At 38.3% G+C, this 23,084-nt stretch overlaps 1 protein-coding gene across 3 annotated transcripts in view; it reads left to right on the top strand.

The window, feature by feature from the left end:
• The first annotated feature begins 617 nt into the window (after nucleotides 1-617).
• Nucleotides 618-23,084, top strand: part of LOC104629457 (transient receptor potential cation channel subfamily V member 6) — a 29,000-nt gene continuing 6,533 nt past the window's right edge. Inside the window, exons 1-12 of one of the 3 annotated variants that reach the window (XM_075762865.1) lie at nucleotides 618-1,257; nucleotides 10,698-10,795; nucleotides 11,332-11,454; nucleotides 12,392-12,532; nucleotides 13,078-13,176; nucleotides 13,394-13,569; nucleotides 14,462-14,608; nucleotides 19,865-19,903; nucleotides 20,413-20,499; nucleotides 21,638-21,714; nucleotides 22,021-22,186; nucleotides 22,471-22,537. In XM_075762865.1, coding sequence (XP_075618980.1) covers nucleotides 1,127-1,257; nucleotides 10,698-10,795; nucleotides 11,332-11,454; nucleotides 12,392-12,532; nucleotides 13,078-13,176; nucleotides 13,394-13,569; nucleotides 14,462-14,608; nucleotides 19,865-19,903; nucleotides 20,413-20,499; nucleotides 21,638-21,714; nucleotides 22,021-22,186; nucleotides 22,471-22,537 — 1,351 coding nt within the window. In that variant the 5' untranslated portion in view covers nucleotides 618-1,126. Of the gene's footprint in view, nucleotides 1,258-10,697; nucleotides 10,796-11,331; nucleotides 11,455-12,391; nucleotides 12,533-13,077; nucleotides 13,177-13,393; nucleotides 13,570-14,461; nucleotides 14,609-19,864; nucleotides 20,078-20,412; nucleotides 20,500-21,637; nucleotides 21,715-22,020; nucleotides 22,187-22,470; nucleotides 22,538-23,084 lie in introns of all 3 variants that reach the window. The other 2 variants (XM_075762849.1, XM_075762858.1) reach the window with 2 other exon arrangements.

Genomic DNA, 23,084 nt, shown 5'->3' with positions numbered 1-23,084 from the left:
GAGATGACTCAGTGCTATCACTTTACACACTTCCCTCCTTTACCTATTGGTTCTGCCTTAGTCCAGGCAGCCTGAGCAGAAGCCTTTTCCACTACAGCAGGAATAAGAATGAAAGGATATTTCTGTTGATTCAAGATGCAAGAATATTAGGACAAGTCTTTATGGGAAGAAGATTAGAAGCTAGGAGTTGGTTGTGGGTTTTTTTGTTGTTGTTGTTTTTTCCCCCTGTAATTAACAGCTTCTTCACAAGAAGAAGGATGTCTCCTCTCTTCATTTTGATATTTTGTGTACTGCTTTGCAGACAACCCCCCATGACCTTGATGATGTTTTTCTATACCAAAATCTAGTTTTTGTTAAATAGAATTTTTCATCCCTTTCCTAAATAAGCTTTTCTGGAAGAAATGTGAAGAAACAATGAGAGATTGTAGAACATTAAAGGAAAATGAAATATGCAAAGTTTACACATTAATCTACATAAACTCTTCTTCCAACTTGTGATTTCGTTTGGCACAGAGAAGGTGGAGTCTATAATGATAATTTCTTTAATGGGATTTGCAGACAGTTGGGGCGGGAGGTGTGTCCTCCTCTATAATACCTTCCCAGAGCAGAGTGTCTTTTAGGGCACGTTCCCACATGTTCACTCACTGAAAAGGTGTTTCGCCTGACTTGTTCAGCTGTCTATTTCAAAATTGCTTAGATGTTGATTTTCAGAGGAATTCAGAGATATATAAGGAGGATGATTATGCCTAAATTCTGGACTTCAGAAGCAAAATACTAGAAGCCTAGGATATTGATGTTCTATGAATTTTTCAGTGCTGTATAGAGTCTTTGTAAGGGGTAAGGCTGCTGGTGAGCTACTTCTAAATCAGACACACCTTTGGGTTGGGCTATTTTGGAAACTCAGTACTTGATGAGGCTCAAGGTATGGTCTGCTAGAGACAAGTAATTTTATTTTGTGTTCTTACATGTACTTTGATCAGCTGATGCAGCTGACAGACAGTCTCCTCTGTAAGTAACAGACTGGGGGCAGAGGAGTGGTGACCTGTAGTGAGCCTTCCCTGACTCTTTTCAAAGTAGGGCTTGCTGGCTTTCAGGCAGCAAAGCAGGAGAGAAAAAGGCACGTGCTATGGGGATACCTTTATTTGGGGATAGCAAGCCTTTCTATTTCCGGATTTGGAATGGACTAAGTGAGAAGTTGCAAGGCAAAAAATCCTGGGATAAACATCTGGATGAAATCTACTTACTCCAGCAGAAAAGGTACAGTGCATTTCAGTCGTCTTGTCTTCCCTTTCTTCTGCTGCCCTCTCCCTGCAGCTGATTCTCACTCTTTTCCCTTAGGCGTTTCTGCCAGTAGATAAACTTTAAACAACCCTGGAGCACTTTTCTCTATCAGATTTCTTCTTTCAAAGTGGAATGCTTCTGGAGTTCCAATCTTATCTGCTTTCACAGGTGGGTTTACTAGGTTACAATTGAATTACCCTGAGTGCAGGACTTCAGTCACAAATTACTAATGATATACTCTTGTCTTTTCTGCTTCATTGGTAAAGCTCACAAGAAAATGCATGAGGCATTGTTTGGTTTTTAAAAATTATTATTAAGAGTGTGTGTGATGTATATGCTATAGTCAGCTGAAATTATGGCTTTTTTGCAAGGATTCTGTTTTCTGTCTCTCTAAAGGTTGCCCTTACTGTGGGATTAGAGTGGACTTAATGTTGTTCCACATTCTGGTGGTCAGTCACTTCCTGGGTCGGACTGCTGTTTCTCACTCCTGTGGCCCGGGTGTCAACATGTACGGTGACTCCTCTGAGACCTTACATTATCAAGAAGATTACCTGTGTCTTCACATGTAAATACTGAATCAAGGCTGTTTGTTACTGCTGTGCAGCGTTGCTCCTTCCACACACAGGAATGCAGGAGTATTCATGGAAATCCAGCTGAATCTGTTTTTGATTGTTCCTTGTCACTTCTACATGCACAAATACTGCAGTACTCAAATAACAAATTGCTTCCAGTCCCTTGTAAAATTTGCTTTTTCTTTCCTCACAAAACCCTGAACATCTCTGAGGACAAAAAGGTGGCTGTGTGGGACAAAGTCTATCTATACGTATGTATATACACACACATATATGTATAGAAATAAGTAGGATAGTACTTTAAGAGGGACAAATGTACAGATCTGTCTTTAGGGAAGGAACTTACACATATCATCATCTAACTTCTGACCAAATAACAAAAGCCTGTTTTATTTTACTTTGGAGTAGTAGGACTTAAATACACTTAAAATGGGAGGGACAGTGGGAACAATAGTGTCTCCATAGAATGCTGAAGTGTTTACATTTTGGTATGTTTATGACAAGCATCACAGGTACCTGAAAATAAGTTCTCAGTGGATTCTGTAATATCTAAATGAATGTGTGCAAAAGAAAAGTATAAATATATTAGTATTTTTAGAATTATGACATTATCTTCACATTTTTAAGTCATAGACATGTGGAAGGGACCTCTGAGGGTCTCTATCTAACCTCTTGCTTGAAGCTGGACTATTGCCAGCATTAGATCACATTTCTTTGGCTTTGTCTAGCTCAGTCTTGAAAGTCTCCCAGGACAGAGATTCCTGTGCATCTTTAGGAACCCGTTACAGTCTTGTAGTGACCTCCTAATGAAAAAGGGTTTTTTTCCCTAACGTTCCAAAATCATAATTTGATGCTGTACCCCCTTGTTTTACCATCTGCTGTTACCAAGGAGGGTTTGGCCACTTCCCTTTTGTTGCTCCCTTTCACATAGGCTGCTATTAGATTGCCATTCCACTTTGTCTTTGCTTGACAGTCCTCTTTAGTCATGTGCTACAGGCCCATGAACATCTTGTGTTTTGCTGCTGGTAGAGGAAATCAGAAAAACTGTTAGGCGTATAAACCCATCCTCATAAACTTCTCTTTGATCACTACAGTGCAACCCTAGTGATCGCCAAAACTAACATTTCTGTGTTTCTTTGTAAAACTCTGTGTAACAACACATGTAGTACATACGATATCATTGTCTGTGAAATCGGAGTTGCATGGACCATTTCTTCATCTTAGTATCCTATTTTCCCTCTGTTATCCTACTTTCCTTTCTTGTCCCCAGAGATGCTCAGAGTTTGAGGAGAAAGAAAATGAACACTTTGCAGGGGACTGAAATCAGTTTTATTGCTTTTGCATTCCTGATTACGTACAGATAGAAAAACACAACAGGAAAACCTTCTGTGGTGACTTGTGTATGGGAACTACTCTTATAAAACCTTTGCTTTTGTGGAAAACCTGTTATAAGACAAGAGGGCTTTTACTTCATCCTGTCATTTTGTTGTGTGGAATTGCAGTGTTGTGGGTTCAGCTTGAGTTCTTCTTAGTGTAATGGTGCTGGAATACATACAGTAATAAGCAGCAATTAATTTCTACTATTATCTTATTGAAAGGCAGTGGTAAATATATTACTATTTAACTAGTATGCTCTGACTGCATACAGAAAGTCTGCAAGAGAAGAACAATGCTTTTTCCTGTTCTGCAACTGGTAGTGATAATACCTGAAAGATAACTGTTTTGGTAGTTCTTGCCTTCACTGGAATTGCTGTTCATTCTCTTTTTTCACGTGCAATAGTTCTTTCAATCTTATTGACAGTTGATGTCAGCATTACCCTCAGTGAGGGATTCCTTTGGCTTAATCCTGCACAGTATAACATTTCCCAAAGGGACATCCAAGTTCAGGAAATGTGATACAATCTCCTACTATTAAAGAGGACTTTGAATTTATTTTACCTTACTCTGCTGGTTTCTTCTGTTCAAGAAAATAGCTTGCAGCTCAGTGTGAAGTCCCAGGGACAGTGGTCACATCTCATATGTCCTTTCTAGAATTATCTTTGGAAGTAAACTCTGGGGGAAGAGAGATAAATACTTATGAAAATTCAGCCCTGATAGAGGTGAAGAGGAATCACGTGCCTGTCTCAGTCTAATAGATCTTCCAGAAATTATGAAAGCCATTGCTTGCTTGATTTATTTATTTCTTTTATTCTGGCTTTCAGTATAAAAGGTTCTAAGCAAATGTGAACAAAATCCCCCTAGCATGTAATTTTAGAAATTCCACCATTTCAGAATTGCACTGTTCATAAAAAATAACTAATAAATAAATTAGAGCGAGTGACTACATGGATCCAGGAAAATTATGTTACATTTTTCTTTCTGCTATTGCCTGTCTCTATAACTTTGATTGATATCTATCTTCTGTGTGTCTCTTCTCTCTCACAGCTGCTGCTTAGGTATTAGTGGTATCACCTGGCCTTTGTGGGATGCTCTGAGGCTTAATTATTCTAATGACCATAAAACGTTTAACTGGTGTGGTACATTAAGAAAGAAAAAAAGTATTTTTACACATTAATTAACTATAGAAATCTGTGTTATGAGAAATAATGCATTAGAGGTGCTTGGGGCAATTTGCACAACTTGCAGAGAGCTATGGTCATTCCAAACATGTTGCAATAAAAACTTTACATCCCCTTTAGTTTCCAAATTTTTGATGCCTCTGTAGTCTCACAGACATATTTGTGAAGTGCTTTTCTTACCCTGAAAATAAACATGGCACAAATAAAAAGTTGCTGAGCATAATGCTCTTAAACTGAGTTTAAACTGCTTAACAGTTGTACAGGGACACAGAGAGCCTTCAGCTTCTAGACAAATCTTTCTCAAGCTGGTAGTGAATGAGAGATGTCACCATAGTTTTGCTGTTCATTTGTCTAAACAACATTACTGAGTTTTCAGTGCACAAATTAATGTAGGACTTGTCCTGTCTTAAAATCCACAATGCCTATCAGTATTAATTGGTTCCTTTGCTCCCAAAGGTGACAGTGAAATAAAGATGCCAGCTCCCAGTTCCGCAACTTCGTTTGTAGTATGTTTCAATAACAAGTCAAGATGCAAAGAACAGCCTGTTGGAAACTCTGCTGCTGCAAGTGAAATAAAGTCAAAGGCATCACTGGCAGCATTTCTGGTCTTCTCCTATCTGGTTATACCTTCATCCTAATGGAAGTTTTGAGACTAATAATGGAAAACAAGCCTCCTTAATTTCACAAGTGTAAAGGTCCTCCACAACTCATTTCCCCAACAATGCACAGACACACACATATCTCACCTCAGTGCCTAAGATGTAGCTAGGGTCATAGATTTAGAAAGGCTGTTTGCCTTCTTAAACTTGGTGGGTTTCCTTGTGAATAAGTAAACATGGAATTTGTGCTCTGAAAAACCCCCACCCTAAATTAAAAGGTTAGAGAAAGCTTACTAGACACAGAGTGAGGAACACAACCTAGAGTAAAACTGCAAGAAAATCCCTGTTGAAGAGGGTTGGAAGTTTTGATGCAGGATGAGGTTATGTTTCAGAGAACAAATTTGTTTTATGAATAACTCAGTGATAATAAATAATAGCTCACATTTGCTGAACTGTTTATCCAGTTCTAGCATGAGATTATTCTTAGGATGGTGTCAGATGCAGAATTAAAAAAGGAGATTAATGCAAGGAGATTGCCCTGCTGGAAGTGACTGAGCAAGACTTCTGTGCTTGGTGTGGTAGATAGCTAAATATCTGAAGGGATAAGACTTCCCTATCAATTTCTTGTCTAGTAGCATCAGCAATTAGTAACCTGTTTGTTTCCAGAGAAGCTGTTTACTGTCAGCTGAAGGGGCTTCAACATACATGCACAAGAGATTCCAGTTAATTTGCTGAGTCTTGCTGTCAGTGCTGAAGAAATTTGCTGACCCTGTCCCTGAGTTGATTGTCTCCTTTATTATTATCTGTCTCCTTTTCACTTTGTGCTATTACTTCCTAACTCATTCTTTAGCATCTTGTTAGATGATAGCATTGATCCTCTTTCTGGCTGGTTAGCTTCCACTGAGCACTCCTCTGCTCTTCTGAAGTCTTGTGCATATTTATATAAATATACTAGCAGAATGAAGGGAGAAGATGAATCTCCTTTGGCAGTTTGATAATGAAGTGTTCAGCGTCGATATTCCGCACAGCACAAAAGGGAAAGAAAAGAAAGCTGAAATAATATCCTGATGATGAATTTATAGCTCAGTGTGAAAGAATCGCTTTAGACCCTCAGTTACTGACATAGGTATGGGGATAAAGCATGAAGCTGGCAGATGCCAAACTTAAACTAGAGCAAACAATAGGAAAATTCCATACAGTGAATGACTCAAGTAGTAGAATCTGAGAAGGGAAGAGTAGAAAGAGATGCTCCATTGCAGGTCTGGTGAGCTCAGTCTTGAAAAACAAGCTTCAGATTGTTTCTTGTCCATACAGTTCACATATTTAAGATATTTCCTTGTTTTAAAAGAATAACCCTATAAATCCAAGTTCTTTTTATAACAGAGGTAAGACTTATGGTCCTGTCCTTGCATTCTTTATCTCTTCATAAGTGTAATGAGCAGGATGCACTCCAGAAGAATTACTTAAAAGGCTGTAAATCCAAAAGAGTACATATTACCAGCAGAAAGTGCTTGTGAAATCCTTAACCTTGTTTAAAGCTACTTTACATGACTCCCTCAGTCAGAATCTGACCTACATTCTGTCTTCTCTTTGTTTCACAATGGATTTTCGGGTGTTCCTGGTTTTGTCCTCAGCTGTACTGGAAAACAACTCACAGCTTCCTGAGCATATCATTGAATCATCTGTTAAGAAAACTGACCGATAGTAATAGATCATCAAGGCTTACTAAGTGCCTAAACACAGCTGCATTCCTTAGCTCAGTAAGAAGAACCCAGGAGCACTTCCAGGTGTATACTGTTGTAGTTTTCATTGTCCATCAGAACTACTGGTTAGCTATGTAGCTGTGCTTATCCTAAACTGATCCTACAAGGGAACATCAGTACTGCCTAGTGTTAAGGACCTAACTTAGCTGGCTAAATTAGGAGCTTAACATCCCTTGACTCCATAGCTGATGAAGAGAACAATTTACAACAGGAGCTTAACTTTGATGTGCTGAATTATCTTCTCAGAGTGTCTAAAAAGATCTCTGCTGAATCATTCTCTAGAAGCCACCCTCTTCATCTAGTGACATAATGGTACTTTATGGAAAATAAGCATCTACTCTAGGCAGCTCTGTTAAGAGACTAAGTTACAGATTGTACCTGCTGCTGCTTTGACACACAGGAACTAGAGTTGTAAAATGTAAAACTCATGCTGTGTTTGATGAGTCAGGAAGAGAATTGTTTGAATATGCAGATCTTAAAGAAATTAAAATGTTTTGAAGGTTCTAGATTCAGGTGAATCTTCATTTTATTTTTTTATATTAGTGATTTGGTTCACCTAGTATTTGACATTTATATTCTCAGCACATTGCTGTAATGTATTAAAAATGAGTTGATAATTATAATGGTATGTTTTAAATGAGAGTAAAATGTTTCCCCAATTATGGGACAGAAAACTAAATGAGAGTAAAAGCATATGGTATAAGCATGTAAGTCATGAACCTTTGAGACATCAGAGGCAGAATGCAATGACATTTACCAACACTTCTGGGTTCTTCAACAGCTTGCTCTTTGGTCTGGGATCTCTGGTTCTTTAAGCCCAGTTGGAGGTTCCTACAATAAGTAGAAAGGTTTGACAATTTTGCCCTAAATTTCTGAAAGCTGAGTATAGTAGTTATTAGGTGTCTCCCTCTTAGCAGGCTTGTAATTTAATTAGTTGTTTACGAGGGCTTTGGAGAATTTTGTGAGAAAGGTATTGTGTTTGTGTCCTCCCACGTTGTCTCTTGCCCAATCCTTCCTCCTCTCTGAGGTCATTTGAGGGATAAAGGCCTACCCAGTAAAGCATCAACATATTAATTGTAGCATTGTTTATACTATTGAAACCCAACCTCCTTCCCACTTCCTGCCCCTGAAACTTACATTCTCCAGGAACACGCAGTCTTTCTCAGCCAAAATAATGGCAGAGGTGGCAAGCTTGCTTCACTGATACTGAATCTTAGAACTTTTGCTCAGAGTGCCTTTTTATTTTGTTCCTATTTGTTTGATCCTAGATGCAAAGTTTGCATCACATAATCTTGTAATTAGCAACTAACGCAACTGATGCATGAGTAAGCTAAAGAAAAAATTCTTCTCAAAGCAGCAAGGCTAAGAGTTTGAAGGACATATAAAGATATCACAGAATGGCTCCCTGGTTTGTTCAGGTGGTTCTTTACATTCTGAATGTTTTTATTTCTCCTCTTCAGCATTTTTCTAGTCTAGTTTCTAGTAACTTAGATAATGGCATGCTGTTGGTGACAGGAAATGATCCTTTTATGGAATGATAAATATAATGTTCGGTTATGGCTTTTATTACTTGTAGCCCATGCCCATTAATTTAAACTTATTCAAATTATTCCTATTTATCTGTGTAATTCTGATGCTTCTCTTTGTTTTGCTTTATCTCCCAAGTTCTCTCATGCGTGCCAGTATCTTTCTGCAGTAATGGTGTGCAGAACTCGCACATTTCAAGTGGATTAAATCCAGAGATAATGGCATATCAGGTTTTTTTTGTTCAAGATTCTATTGTTCATAAAAAAATAATTTAAAGCAAGCAATATGTACCACAGAATTTATGTTGCCTGTTTTCCTATGGCTTTATTGTTAAATTACCCTGTACAAAATAAGCACAGATTCTGAGAAAACATTTTGTACAATGGGCCATTTATATTCTCTCTCTCTCATTCTCTGATGTGGGTTTTCTTGTGGCTTATAATAGAGTTATATTCATAGATAATGTATTCTAACATCAGTGTTATCACTTAATGCAAAACACCTATTGCTTTATATTGTATTTTCCCTATAAACTGTATCCCCAAAATCTTGTAACTAAATAATACTACAATACAAAGAAAAATCTGGAACATCACAAGGAGAAGGCATCGAATATATTTCCAGGTATATGGTTTGACTGAGGTATTTCTCGTGCATGTGTATGTGTGCGTCTCAGACTGGGGCTGGTAGGAAAATGAGGGCTGATATTCTCCTTGTTCATATCAGCTTGAATTTGTCATTGTTCTACTGTGTTCGTTAGACTTATTCCACATCATGGATTACAGCCTGACCTGAGTCATGCCAGATAATTAAGAACAATTTAAACATCTGTACTATAGGAAAGCAGAGATGAGTTAAAGCACAAAATTTGCATTTGAACAGAGATCTAAAACTGAACTTACCCTATTTGGAGAGAGGAATTTCTGTCTATTTTGTAATGAAAATTCATGAGGCACCGGCTGTTTCTTTGGGTTTGAGGGTCTTTCTTCCCCTTAAATCTTTTGCTCCTGAACTTTAGCTAATTAGAATTTTTTATTTGTATAAAAACAAAAGTAAAAAAAACCCACCCCAAACCACTTCTTATTAATTAAAAGATAAATCTGAAAATAATCAATATAAAAATATTTACCCCAAATTAGTAGATTTTGTTCTATTTTTTGTCATTTCTGGGTGGCCATCTCATTGTTTTGAACACTGGCAAAGCTTATTTAGATGCTGAGTAAGCAGGCATTGCAGGTAACTCTTTGCACCCTTCCTTCAGGTACTTACACACATTGATAAGAACCCCACCCGAGCCTTCTCTTTCCCAGGCTAAACAGTTCCAGCTCTCTCAGCCTTTCCTCATATGAGAGATGTTCCAGTCCCATAAGCATCTTTGTGGCCCTTCGCTGAACTCTCTCCAGTAGCTCCATATGTCTTTTGTACCGAGGATCCTAAAACTGGACACAGGACTCTAGGTATGGCCTTACCAGAGCTGAGTAGAGGGGGAGGATCACCTCCGTTGACTTGCTGTTTGCATCAAAGGACCTTGCTGTAGTGAAGTTTTGTGACTGTACTTGTAAATTCTTCATCAGCCCCAAAGGATCTACTGAAATAACCAAGAGCCTCATGGAAGACCCAAGGGCATTCTTCAACTATAAGTGAACCATTCAGTTTGGAACTTCTTTGATGGCATGCTCTTTCCCAGGACAGACATACATATCAGTTCTTAACAATTTCCTCAATTTTCTCAGCATCAAAGAAAAAAATAGTATAGCTAAACTTTCAAAATTTTCCTCATAACTTTGTATGATGAGGAACTACATTTCAGAGCTCATTCTTTTAATTATACCATAGGAAGTGTTCCTGTGACATGGGGAATTCTTGTTTGTATTTTTTCTTTTCCATCCATTATGGGAGTAATTCAGATGCTGACCCTTTTTTAATTTATTGTGCTGTGTAAAAAAAATACGGCCTTTTTCTGGCTCCTGAGATAACTAGTCTACTGATAGAAGGGGTATCAAATGACCCATCGTTCGCTATCTTCTGTGCCTCAAAATGTAGGCTATATAAACCAGAAGCATTTTGGTTATTTGTTTCTCCTATCTTTCCCTCTGCTGCCACCATATGGTTAAGCGTCAGTAAATCAAGAGATGATCAACTACCTGAGTTTTTAGCGCTGTATTTGTCTGCTTTTGCTGGGGCTTTTGTTTTTGTTTCTGGTTTTTTGTTTGGGTGGGGTTTGTTGGTTTTTTTTCATTCAAAGAATACCTCAGATGGTAGGTGTGTATTACTGATCTTTCAGTGACAATGATGTTGAAGATACATACTGTCGCAAGCAGAAGCCACGATAGCTCTGGAGAGAGGCACCATGTGTTTGGCTGTATTTCTTTATCAGCCACTTTCTCTTAACTGCAGGATCTGGGAATCCCCACTCCTCCAGGCTGCCAAGGAGAACAACCTCCCAGCCATTACAAAACTTCTCACTGACGGAACATGTGATATCTATCAGAGAGGTAACTTGATTGTTTGCGACAAATGGTTTTCTGCGGAAGGCAAGAGCCTGTTACAATGAGTAGTATGTTTGTTAGTTTACTAAAACATTTGCATTAGCAGACTCAAACTACTTAACTGTATGTCAGCAGCTTTGCAACAAAGTGAGTTTTCTAACTTGGAAAGCTTATCAAACCCTAAAGGAATGGTAAAGATCAGAGGTTTACAGCTTGAACAGGCCTTTTTCTAGAGGGACTGAGGGAGGTGGTTTACTGTGGAAGGTGGTCAGTGGAAGGGCTGTGTACTCATTCACTTCATGCCTAAGTCTGCTGTCACTTACAAACACCTGAAGTCTCTATTCAGCTTTCAGATTTTAATGGGGTGAAGGACAGAGACTATGCAGTTATGTGGCTGTTACTGTGTCCTATGATGAGGTGGCACTGGGCAGTATTCAAGGGAGGACCTAGCACTCCCAATTCTCCACCTCAATAAATCCATTTCTGCTTTTGTCCCATGTAGTTGAATGTCTAGATGACTCACATGCTTCTACTGTTTTTAGGGGCAGTGGGGGAGACTGCTCTTCATGTAGCTGCCTTGTATGATAATGTGGAGGCTGCAGTGACTTTGATGGAAGCAGCTCCTGAGCTTGTCAATGAGAGGATGACATCAGAGCTCTATGAAGGTAACATCCCAGGGTATGAGGTTGGGCAGGATTCTCTGCAGGGGGAGGGAGGAAGTACTATGTGTGCATTTAGGAAAGTGGCTTTTACTGTTCCTGGTTCAATATATTGCTAAACTGTTACATAGCAAAACCAACATATAAATGGCTCCTGACCATTTGTGGAATTATACTAAACCCAAGTACATACATGTGCAAACATACAAATGTGTAACTGACAAACCCTTAACCACAGGTGGGCCTGTTGGCTATAGTGGGATTGTAAGGATATATACATTTTGCTTTCTGCCATAGACATGTGTAACAAAGGGGACACCTACCTGATCTACTCTGAAAGGAGAAAAAATGGTTCTTTGGTTGACAAAGAGTAGGGATTGAAAGCAAATGTGGCTGCTGCTTTTGAGTCTAGACTCTGAGCCAGGTTTTTCAAGAATGATTCTGATTGACTACACAGAAATGCAAGACAGAATCCTGAAATCACTAAAATAATAATGATGGGGTTTTAAAAATTCTGATACCTAGTTTAATGAATTAGACCATGTCTTCTTTGGGAGCTTTGTCTTGACCTTCATGTCCCACGAAGGAAAGCATAGTCCTTTCTGAGAGACATGAGCTTTTAGTGTGCTTCCTGGAAGAGTGTGGCATGTCTTGTTTTCCATCAGAAAAAAAATCTAGAAGGTGCATCCTGTTGGGTTTTTGTCAAGTTGTAAAGTCAGTTTTCATGAATTCATAGAAGGTTTAAATTGAATGGGACCTCCGGAAGATCTGTAGTCCAACCTTCTGCACACAACAGGGATAACTTCAAAGCTAAATCATATAGCCACTATGGATGCAGTTCCAAAAAACTTAGATTTACCATGAATGAAATGTGAACTGCAGGCTGCTGATCAGCCTCAACTTGCTTTCTTGGAAGGCAAGGTTTTATTTCTGTGTCTTACAGGGCAGACAGCTCTCCACATTGCAGCAGTGAACCAGAACATCACTTTGGTGAAGGCTTTACTCAAGAAAGGGGCCAATGCCTGCACAGCACAGGCCACTGGGCACTTCTTCAGGCGCAGCTCCCAGAATCTTCTCTATTTTGGTACAACCTTATCTTTTCCCCTTGGTGCTGTGGGAGGGAACTAGCAGAGTGCTGAGGGAATATAAGGGAGGCTTGGTTTAGTCCCCATCTAAACCAGATAAGCAGAGGCTCCTGTCTCCAAGTGTCATCAGTCATACACTTTTTAGCAGACAGTATGACTCCATCTGAGTATGTAAATACTACATATAAACATAAATATATAAATCATACACGTTTTATATATTTGCATGTATACAAAAATATATATTGCATAAGAATTCTAATTTAATTTCTTCCTAGCAGCATATACTGCAACTTACTTGTCAACCTTCTTATGAAGATAATCTTAAAAGAATACGTCTTCCTTTTAGTGTTGTGTGGGGCAGGTTGTCTTTTCCCTTCTGAGTAGGATGAGGAGTGGGGCAGGAAGTTTACAGGTTACCTGAAGTAACTCTTCCTTTCATAACCTCTGGCTTCATAGCATGGATAGGTTTCCTTCAGTGTGCTTGAACCTCTCCTGCCTCCCGGAGTCTTAATGTTGTTTCTCCCCCTTCCTTTCTTTGCAGGAGAGCATGTTTTATCATTTGCTGCCTGTGTGGGAAATGAGGAAATCGTGCAGTTACTCATTGAAAATGGAGCTGACATTAGAGCTCAAGATTATCTGGGTATGTGCTGTGAGGTCTCGTGAATTGCATACAGTGCATCTGGACACTTTAAATCAGACTCTGTCATCTGTGCACGCACATATTTTTCTCTCATTACAAATAGCTGTGGGATGAGGGATGCGATGAAAATGAAAGCCACTGTTAATGGCATCAGTCAATTGTCTTTGCACAGGGCTGGGCTATTCCATATAGTTTATGTGGTCTGCTTCTTTCATAGGTAACACTGTTCTTCACATCCTGGTTCTCCAACCTAATAAGACATTTGCCTGCCACATGTACAGCCTGATACTTTCCTATGACAGGAACAAAGAGGGACCAGGATCACTTGAATTGATTCCTAACAATGAGGGGCTTACTCCATTCAAACTGGCTGGAGTTGAGGGCAACACTGTGGTGAGTTTAAGTGACACAGTTGCCTCCATAGAAAAGAGGTTATTCAGATATGGAAAACTTTAAATATCATCCAGACCAAGCAAGTTCGTGCATGTTCTTAGAAGCTAGAAACACATAACAAGTCCTTTTTTTTTTTTTTTTTTTTTTTTTTTTTTTTGCCAGAAGTCTCATGTAGGACCAGAAAACCTATATAAGAAATTTCTTTATCCTAATGAAATAAACGAGTGCTTAAAGAATAGATCTTTTTACCCAATTTTTGAAGCATTTCAGTTAAACAAGTAGAGAAAGATCCACTCCAAGTAATGTCTTAAAAGTCTGACTGAAATTATTGTCTTTGTTGTCTAGATTTCATTACCCTAAATTTGACACATAGGAAACTTCCTCAGGTATCCACAGACATTTATTCATAGTCAAGAACTCAATATTTAATACAAGCTCTCATCCTTCCCCTTAACAAAAAGACAAAGATGGTTAATGTTTCTTTTGTAGATCCACAAATGACAGGATCGTTTCCCTTGTCACACTTCTTTCCTGATAACTTGTAGAAGGGTATAAAATAATTTTTTTTTCTAAGCAGCATATAATTCCATATGAAGTCTGTTGTCAAGATGCATAACTGTGCCGAATAACTTCAGCAGTTTGATAAGAATTTAGAATAAAAATCACTCATCATTTACCTCAAGCATGAGCTCATAATCAAATGGCAGTCAGAAAAAGTTCTTCCAATTCTTAACCTGCTATAATTGTTACTGAGAGATATGAGAACCACAAAATCTATGAAGTTAAAGGAAAACACACTATAGCTAAAGGCTTTTAACAACTTTGTTTTCATTGCAAATACACTATACACTGGAAAGCTTCTGATATCCTCCACCCCTTCTTTTCTCCTCAGATGTTTCAATACCTTATGCAGAAGCGGAAGCACAATCTCTGGTCCTTTGGCCCCTTGACCACTGTGCTCTATGATCTCACAGAGATTGACTCCTGGGCTGAAGATCAGTCCTTCCTTGAGCTCATTGTCTCAACCAAGAAGAGAGAGGTACTGTGGGCACCACATGCTTTCTACGATGTGCAGACCCTTATGATTATAACGGGAGAACAATGATGAGTTTGAAGGTTCAAGCTCTTCTATATTATCCATAGAGCAAGGACTTTGTACCATGTGCTACAGAGAATACATGAAATGTAGCAGCTTTTTAATGATCTGGCTCCATCTGATGTTTTACACACAGTTTCTTCTGAGGTATGAAACTTGCAGATGATTGAAAGAACTTAGTATGAGCAAGCTACAGGAAATTCCATTGTGTAACTCAGTAAAGGGCTCTCTCTCTTTCACCAGGCTCAAAGATATCAGTAACAAATAGCTCTAGAACGGCTCTAGCAAATAGCTTTATATAGCTGTGATACTGATTAACTCTCACAATGTCCCTGTAAGACATAACTATGTTCAGAAATCTTAAACTGGAATGCATTTAAAAACCACTCATTATAATTCTTCCCTTCATTTAAGGACATTGCTAGTCCAGATTATGACTCAAAACAAAGTATGTGAATTATCTCTGCTGTACGCTCAAAAACTTGTAAAGGGATCACTAAGATAAAAATAGCAGAGCATAATGGCAAGCTTAGACAGATCTGCTTAAGACTTTCAAGGTACACTACCCTATCAGTTGTAATCAACTTAAATAATCCTAATAGGACAGGAAATGAATCAGAAGACACTTTAATAAGCACAATTCTACCCATCCTGTATTATTTCTATCTATCAAAATTTTAGTTAAATGTCTCTAGCAAAAGTTTCAGCTACTGGAGAGCTTTGCACAATGTGGAGAAAGTCTATGAAACTCTTATTTGCTTTTATTTAAAATCCTCTAAATTTCTATGTGTGATGATACATACAGAAGTTCAGGGAGGAGAAGTCTATGTCAGAAAAATAGAACAACCTTAGCAGTTGTCCAGAAGACTAAACCATAATCCTAAAAGAAAGAAGAAAATTGTGCTTCTGTCTTCTCCAGAAACATATAGTACAGGTAGATCCAAGATTCCTGTTTCAGATCCCCAAATACCATGAGATATTATGATTTATTTTCCAGAATGCTCTTAAATATGAGTAATTGAAATTTTTGTATGCATAAATAGTAATTATTTTTTGTATTTCATATATGTTTGGTCCAAAATGTTTGCTGTCTCCTCTAGAAGAATGCAATATCTCACCCCATCCTATCATACCCTCCCAGTCCAGTATTGGACTAGAGTAGGCCCCAAACAGAAGCAGGTTTCTCTTGTATTAAGGGGGATTCACAAGTAAGTACTAAGATATATTTTCTGACCTTTAAGTGGATGAAAAGTGGCAAAAAAGAAAGGTAACTGAGCTACAGGAAGATTATAGTAAGCTTCTAAACTTGTATCATCCTTTTGAAAATGAAATTTTATCTCCTATGCATATTCTAGAATACTGCCTTCTACACAAAACAGAACACTGAAGGCTATCTAGCTAGGTTCATTATCTCTCATTTCCTTTTGATCCTTCAGGATATTTCTTAGGCTATTCAAGAGTCATGTCCATTTACTGAAACATACATATTCCTTGCAGTTTGCTCAATCTGTCTTTGGCTGAGTTAGAGGAAACAGGGCAATGTAGCAAAAGAAGGAAACCATCTAGAGTGCAGTAAGAAGTTTTCCTTTAAAGTAACCTACTCATGCCATTTTGACTTACGTCTCCTTCTTCCTTATTGCAGTGGTCTCGTAAACGTTACAATAGGAAGTAGGTCTAGAAGCATTTAGTAAAGTGTGTGGGTCAAATTCATAAGCAAGGAATATAGTACACCTTGTTTGTCCTACTTACGCTCTAAGTGTCAGTCTTCTACCTGAGGCTGAAGGCATGATATAGATGATTCAATTAAGTATCACCCAGATAATAATGCAGAAACTTAAAGTGTAATATTTTACATAAGCCATGGAGCTTTAGATAAGTACTAATCTCATTTGGAAAAATATTCCAATTTTCTTATCCTAAATCACCTGATACAAAAGACGTGTATTGCTGTACTAACAGGAACATTCTGTCATCCTCAGTTCTGTGTTCCCACACGCTACAAAAAGGTTTATCAGATAAATTTTAGTTGGCGGTCTTTTGTTTTACCCTCAAGATGCCATTAGAACTGAGGGTAATTTCCAATCAATTATATATATGCCTTTGTTTCCCTTTTACAGAAAATTCCTTATTGACATTTTGGTACTTGGTTGGCAACATCAAAAAGGATTATTGGAAAAGCAGCTTATTGCTCATGCAAACCCTGCATCTGTTCTGTGAGAACAGCCAAATAAATTCTTCCCTTCTTTATAGGTAGAGAAAATGCAAATGAAATAACACTGACTGTCTTAAAGCAGCTGAATCCAACTGCTTTTGACTATCTCCGGAGTAGACTGAGCCCCTTCACCTACAAAGCAAACTTTGATCCTTCACACACATACCAGTCATACTCCTTTCTCTATTTGAGTATTTACATATTCTGCTTACATCAATAGAAATTACACTTCCACATATGGAAGACAGATGAAGGACTGCAGGCTCGCTCTTCAGCTGTAGGAAACTGTTACAATTATAGCTTCAGTTCAGCTATACTGATTTCTTCCAGATTGGGAATGGACCTTAAACAGTTATAATGAGATGACAGAAAACCACAAAAAGACTCCATGCTGATTTTCTGGGCTTGCAGGCACCAGTAAACAAAATGTCTTTGTTTTACTTTCACCTTAACAGCATATGGCTTATAACTGCATAATAATTAAAAAAAAAATGTTTTGAAAATACTTCAAAGTGATTCACTTGATTCCAAAGCAGATATCTTGCTCTTCAACTACTGCAGATCTTGGAGGCCATGATAACCTGAGTCAGTATCATCCATCTACTTTGACATTTGTCACTTCTGTGGAACATACTTCCTCACAGTGGGACTCTATGTAGTTTTTGACCACTAGGGAATCAGGGGACAAATTTTTCAAAATAACTCGGTATGAAAAGACCCTAATATTCTCTCTTCCATTTTATTCATATTGGCATAGTGCTCTTCTCACTACAGTGTTAAATACATCCCAATAGTGCATTACGTACTGAAATTAACATCTTTCCCACGTGGTTTATTCTTTCTTCAGACTAGCTTACTAAACACAGCGTCTAGTTTTGAGTGGGCTTGAGAGTGATTACTTTTTTGCACACAATATTGTCTGTTCACATTGGACAAATTAAGCTAAAGAAGTGTACTTGGCCTAGATTCATTCCATCTAATTTTTGTCACCAACTGAAGTATTTAATTAAAGAATACAGATTCCCTAAGATTTACATATTATTGGTAGAGAAATGCAAGTAACTATTTCCAGAGAGCAATTTAGTTCATAGGTCAGCTGAATGGCAGTCTGTAAGACCCTATTGCCTACAAGGAGAGAAATCTTAGGAGAACCACATGACTAATGACAATACCTCCTTTAGGTGCCAAAAGTTATGTGATGGGGTACTTGTAGTAGTGAGACTCTAAGGACATAGATGAGGCAGTTTGTAGGAAGAAGTAATGACATTTATCAGACATTTCATGTAGCCACAATTTCATCTTGTCCTAGGAAAACAGTTAAAAAGAGTGGAGTGACATTGATCTTTCCAAGTTTTATAGTTGTCATCCCAGCAGCAAACCAGTAGATTCACTCAAAGGCATAGATTAGCAATGTTCAACAGAGGAAAAGATGTTGACTTTTTTTCCATATCATCTCACTGTATTTTATTTTTCCTTTATATGCATGTGTGCAAATCGACCAGATCAACCATGAGGGCACGTAAGAAAATTTCTGAATTCTTCCTGTTAGTTTTTGAAATGGAATTATATGATAGGAGAGGCTTTCCTCCAGTGCTTATAACTCCACTGCCTCTTGTCACTTCTAAAACTATGGTGTCAACTTTTTTTGATGAAGCTTTTTGTATAGAATTCCTCAGCTACACAGTATGTTTGGATATATGCAGATCTTTAACAGAAATGCAACCCTGACTTATGCAGCAGCACTACTTTTCATATCATGCAAAATGCTCACTGATGCTTCTATTTATTCCTGGAAATGTGTGTGGTCTTCTAGATATATTTGAGCTGCACTGCTGAGATTCTAAAAAGGAGGACCCAAACTTTGAATATAATATAATCTAAAGGAAGTAAGTTGAAAGAGCCTGGTTTTTCTCACAGTATGTCTCACTGCAAGTGTACTACAGTTTTTATCATCATAGCTGAATGGTGGAAACTTGAAAATACAGTCTATTAACAGGCTGCATTTAGACAGAAATAAAGGATCTTTGGAAATCTTTCCAAGGGCCTCTTAGTTGTCTGCTAAATCAAGGTAATATCAGTGTCAGTTTTTCAAAGACAGCTAATGATCTAAAGGACTTTTTGATATGTTTTCTAGAGATTAAGAGTTTCCACAAATGCTATTGAAGTTGATAGAAATAGCTGTTGAAATCAATGTTACATGTATAAATGAAAAACTCCAATTTGGAGAAAAAAAAATAATCTAAGTGAATTTCACAAGGTTGCACAGAAACTTTTTTCTATAGCTGAAAATTGAATCCAAATTATCTTATTTTCAATTCTGTGTTCTAGTAACGATGTATATTTTGCACAGAGGAGAGTATCTGTCTGCTGTAAAGTGCACTTTGCTGTCTTGCTTAACACAAAATATTCTTCAAAATTGATTCCAGTTACAGTAAAAGACAATTCATGAATTGAAATAGTTTTGTACTTATTTGAATCCCGAGAGATCACAGGATTTATAAACTTTCTCATACTGTAAAGTTAGCCTACCCCTAATATGTATATAACTTAATATAATAATAATTAATTATTAATAATACTTTTTATTTTCTGTAACACATCCTCATATATTTGCAACACATCCTCATATATTTGCATTCGTGGACCTAGCTCATAGGTCTGTCTCAAGGGTTTATATGTGTCCAGGCCTACACAGACAGTAAACTTATTCCAGTATCTAACATGCTTCTCTTGTACTTCCCACTGGTACTCAAAAGCTGTTCCCTGCAGGATATATGTTTTTTACTTTTTTTCAAAGCTTTTTACTGGCAAATGAGCAAATCCAAACCCACATGAGCATTCCACTTCTGCAAAATAAATTCAGCTTCCTAAAGCTCAATAGAGTAGGTGAGAAGAGTTTGTTAACATTCCCCCCAGAAAACAGTGTGACTAATGCTTATAAACAAATGTCCTTATGGCAATTAATTCCTTCTTTCTTTCTTTCTCAGGCACGCCAGATCTTGGACTTAACACCTGTGAAGGAGCTGGTGAGCCTGAAGTGGAATATGTATGGTCGTCCCTATTTCTGTTTCCTGGCTTTATTCTATATACTTTACATGGTCTGCTTCACTATGTGCTGCGTCTACCGACCACTGAAACCCCGAACAGGCAACAAAACAAGCAGCAGAGACAATACAATCTATGTCCAGAAAATGCTGCAGGTACTGTGTCTATAGGAGTCAGGGGCCCATAGGCAGCATTGGGCGAATTCTAATCTAACGTACTTAACTGGAAAGTCCAAGTCTTTTGCCGTTGCCAGCTCTTGCAGCTGTCTTCCTGCTCTATTTCCGCTAGCTGGCCTACGCCAGCGAGGAACGTTGGGCATGCTCTGTTCTCCCTTGCTGGCACTGGGATGGCTCCTGTGACCTTGTCAGGCCCAGTCATGTTTACTACACTAACAGTGGGCCTTCTTTTCCCCCGTCTTCTGTTTTAGTTTCCTTTTGCTCCCTTTAAAATTTAATTTTAATTTCCTTTCACTCTTTTTTTTTTTTTTAAGGAATCATATATGACATATGAGGATGAGCTGAGGCTGGTGGGGGAGCTGATCACAATCATTGGAGCTGTAGTAATTTTGATCCTTGAGGTAAGAGAAACAGTGAGCTATATAGTCTTGAGGTTAATCAAGACAGGTTTTACTTACTAGACAAACATGAGTTTGTGCTCACAACTTGGTAGGGGTTATTTCCTTAGTCTAAGTGCTTTCATATATGTCTATGGCAATAAACACTGTCAACAGTATCTATTGGATGAAACAGAGACTGTGACAACATAGTAGTGAGACTCTAAGTGTGGAAGAAGCAATTAGGAGGACTGGCTGCGCTATCAAATACTATGTGGCTAATGCCACAGTTCCCGTTAGCACCATCTGCGGCTCCAGCTGAATTCTGGGTGTTGCATGAGATTCTTAGAAATTTTTCACACAGCACCCCTAAATACTCATGTGTTTAGGGATGCTGGCTGAAGTACTGCGTGTACACAGAAAAGTTTATATTTAATTGGAGATCAGTGACTGTATGGGCCTATAATAGGAGCCTTACTCAACCAGAGTTCTGAGGTGGACATATTTAGGTGTTCTCCTTATCATGAGCTCTCAAAAAAAAAAAAAAAAAAATCAAAAGTTCTTTAAATTAAAACAAATACTTTTCCCACTTGATTTTATTACAACATGAAATAGAAGACTGAAACTTTTATATGAGAAAACTCAAATGATGATTGCCAGGGTGAACTGAAGTGAAATGGGGCGTGTAAACAGCTTTCTCTCTGCCCATATATGTTCCAGGACAGGTCCTTCTTCCTGTGTTTGGTCAGGACTCTGGGGCTACACTGCAACTAACATAGTGAGTCTGAATTCTAACAAACTCCTTTGATTACCCAAGAAGGTCTTTTTTGTCTTCACTTCGAAGGTCAGCTGTTTGTCTGATCTCTTCTCAGTAATCTATGTGAACTTCAGGCTCACAGCTCTGTGCTGCAACATCTCTCTGCCACATACCAAAGTCTCTCAATCTGTCCAGGTGTTCTTACATTTTCCAGCAACCTCTGTCACATCCTGAGAGAGCCCACCTGACTTAATCATTCAGTTTTTAAAGTACTATAGAAATCAAACTGTGAACAAAGCAGATGCAGCTGGGCCCAAGATCCTGTGAATATTGATGGTTACCGTGACATTTAATAGTATAATGGATTCTCTCTAAGTCCTAAAGTCAACAGGATGTCTCTCTTAGATCCCAGATATCCTTAGAGTTGGAGCAGCAAAATACTTTGGACAAACCATCCTGGGAGGGCCTTTTCACATAATTGTGTAAGTACACTGCTTTTTAAGTCTAATAAATATGTTGCCTATCATTTTTCCCACTGCTGTCTTTTGCCACATGAGTCACTTTCTCCATTCTTTTAGAGTATTTCTTCTCTTGATTTACTTCTCTTGCTGGCTCAACTGGTGTGTAGGAAGCCAGGCGAATGGACAGGTAGAGTTGATAGTGCTGAGAGGTCTTTGCCTATGGGCCTCAAGGCTATATGTGCCTGTCTTGGAATTTTTGAAAAGAAAAGGAAAAGGAGGGTAAGATTCCTTTACTTATTTTTTTCACTGTCTCTTCTTCCTTTGCAGCATCACATATGCTTGCATGATTCTAGTAACCATGGTGATGCGTCTCACCAGCACAACTGGTGAGGTGGTGCCCATGTCCTTTGCCCTGGTGCTAGGATGGTGCAATGTCATGTATTTTGCAAGAGGCTTCCAGATGCTCGGACCCTTTACCATCATGATCCAGAAGGTATAAGACACAAACAAACATGGGCTTGTTACGCACATCCTGACACCTCTTTGCAGATGGGGAGAACTGAAAGAATACTTCTTCTCCCTCAGGACTAGCATTAATGGCTAATGGACAAGCTCTTATCTGCACAGATGGTTTGGGAATTTCACATTCTCTCTTTAGCGCAGAAGTTTCCCTTAGTCCATTCACAGTTTTAGAATCTGGAAAATGGTTTACACAGGGTTGAATTGTGGCTTGGTGGGACAGTTGGGCCTTATGGTGGCTCTGTCTTTGCTCTACAGATGATATTTGGAGATCTTATGCGCTTTTGCTGGCTCATGGCTGTGGTGATACTAGGTTTTGCATCAGGTGAGTCTACAAAAGAAAAACAGCATTATGTTACCCCTGCCAAATTCTTTAGTATGACTTAAGTACGTGGGTTTTGGTTTATTCTCAGGTTGCCCTTTGAGTTAGCTGGGAAAGGTGGTGATGATGTATAGCTTCTATTTCTTTGAGCATAGTCACTTTCCCAGTACTGATTTCTGTGTTTAGTTTTCAATTCTTGCTCTTTCCAGGCTAATAGAAATTAGAACAATTCAGATAATTCCACATATATGTAAATCAAGGTTGAAAAACATGCTGTGTTTATGATATTTGTCTTTGGAAAATGAAATTAACACACATAGCTTTATTATATCCTTGAACAAGAATAGATCACTATTTTGAGAAATAAATAATCAAAGTAATTCTGACTCATTTTATAATGGAGACCAGTGATTCTAGTCAGGGATTTGTCCTTGTTATGCTAGGTACTGCACTGACATAGGAACACATGCAGCTCCTTCCTACACCACTTTGTGTTGTCAGCATCTCTTATAGGACCCTGTTGTTGCTCTTGGAATGTGATTCCTATTGT

The sequence above is a fragment of the Balearica regulorum genome, chromosome 1 (genome assembly GCF_011004875.1).
Source record: "Balearica regulorum gibbericeps isolate bBalReg1 chromosome 1, bBalReg1.pri, whole genome shotgun sequence".
NCBI classification, from domain to species: domain Eukaryota; kingdom Metazoa; phylum Chordata; class Aves; order Gruiformes; family Gruidae; genus Balearica; species Balearica regulorum.
This window is presented reverse-complemented; position numbering and strand designations above follow the sequence as displayed.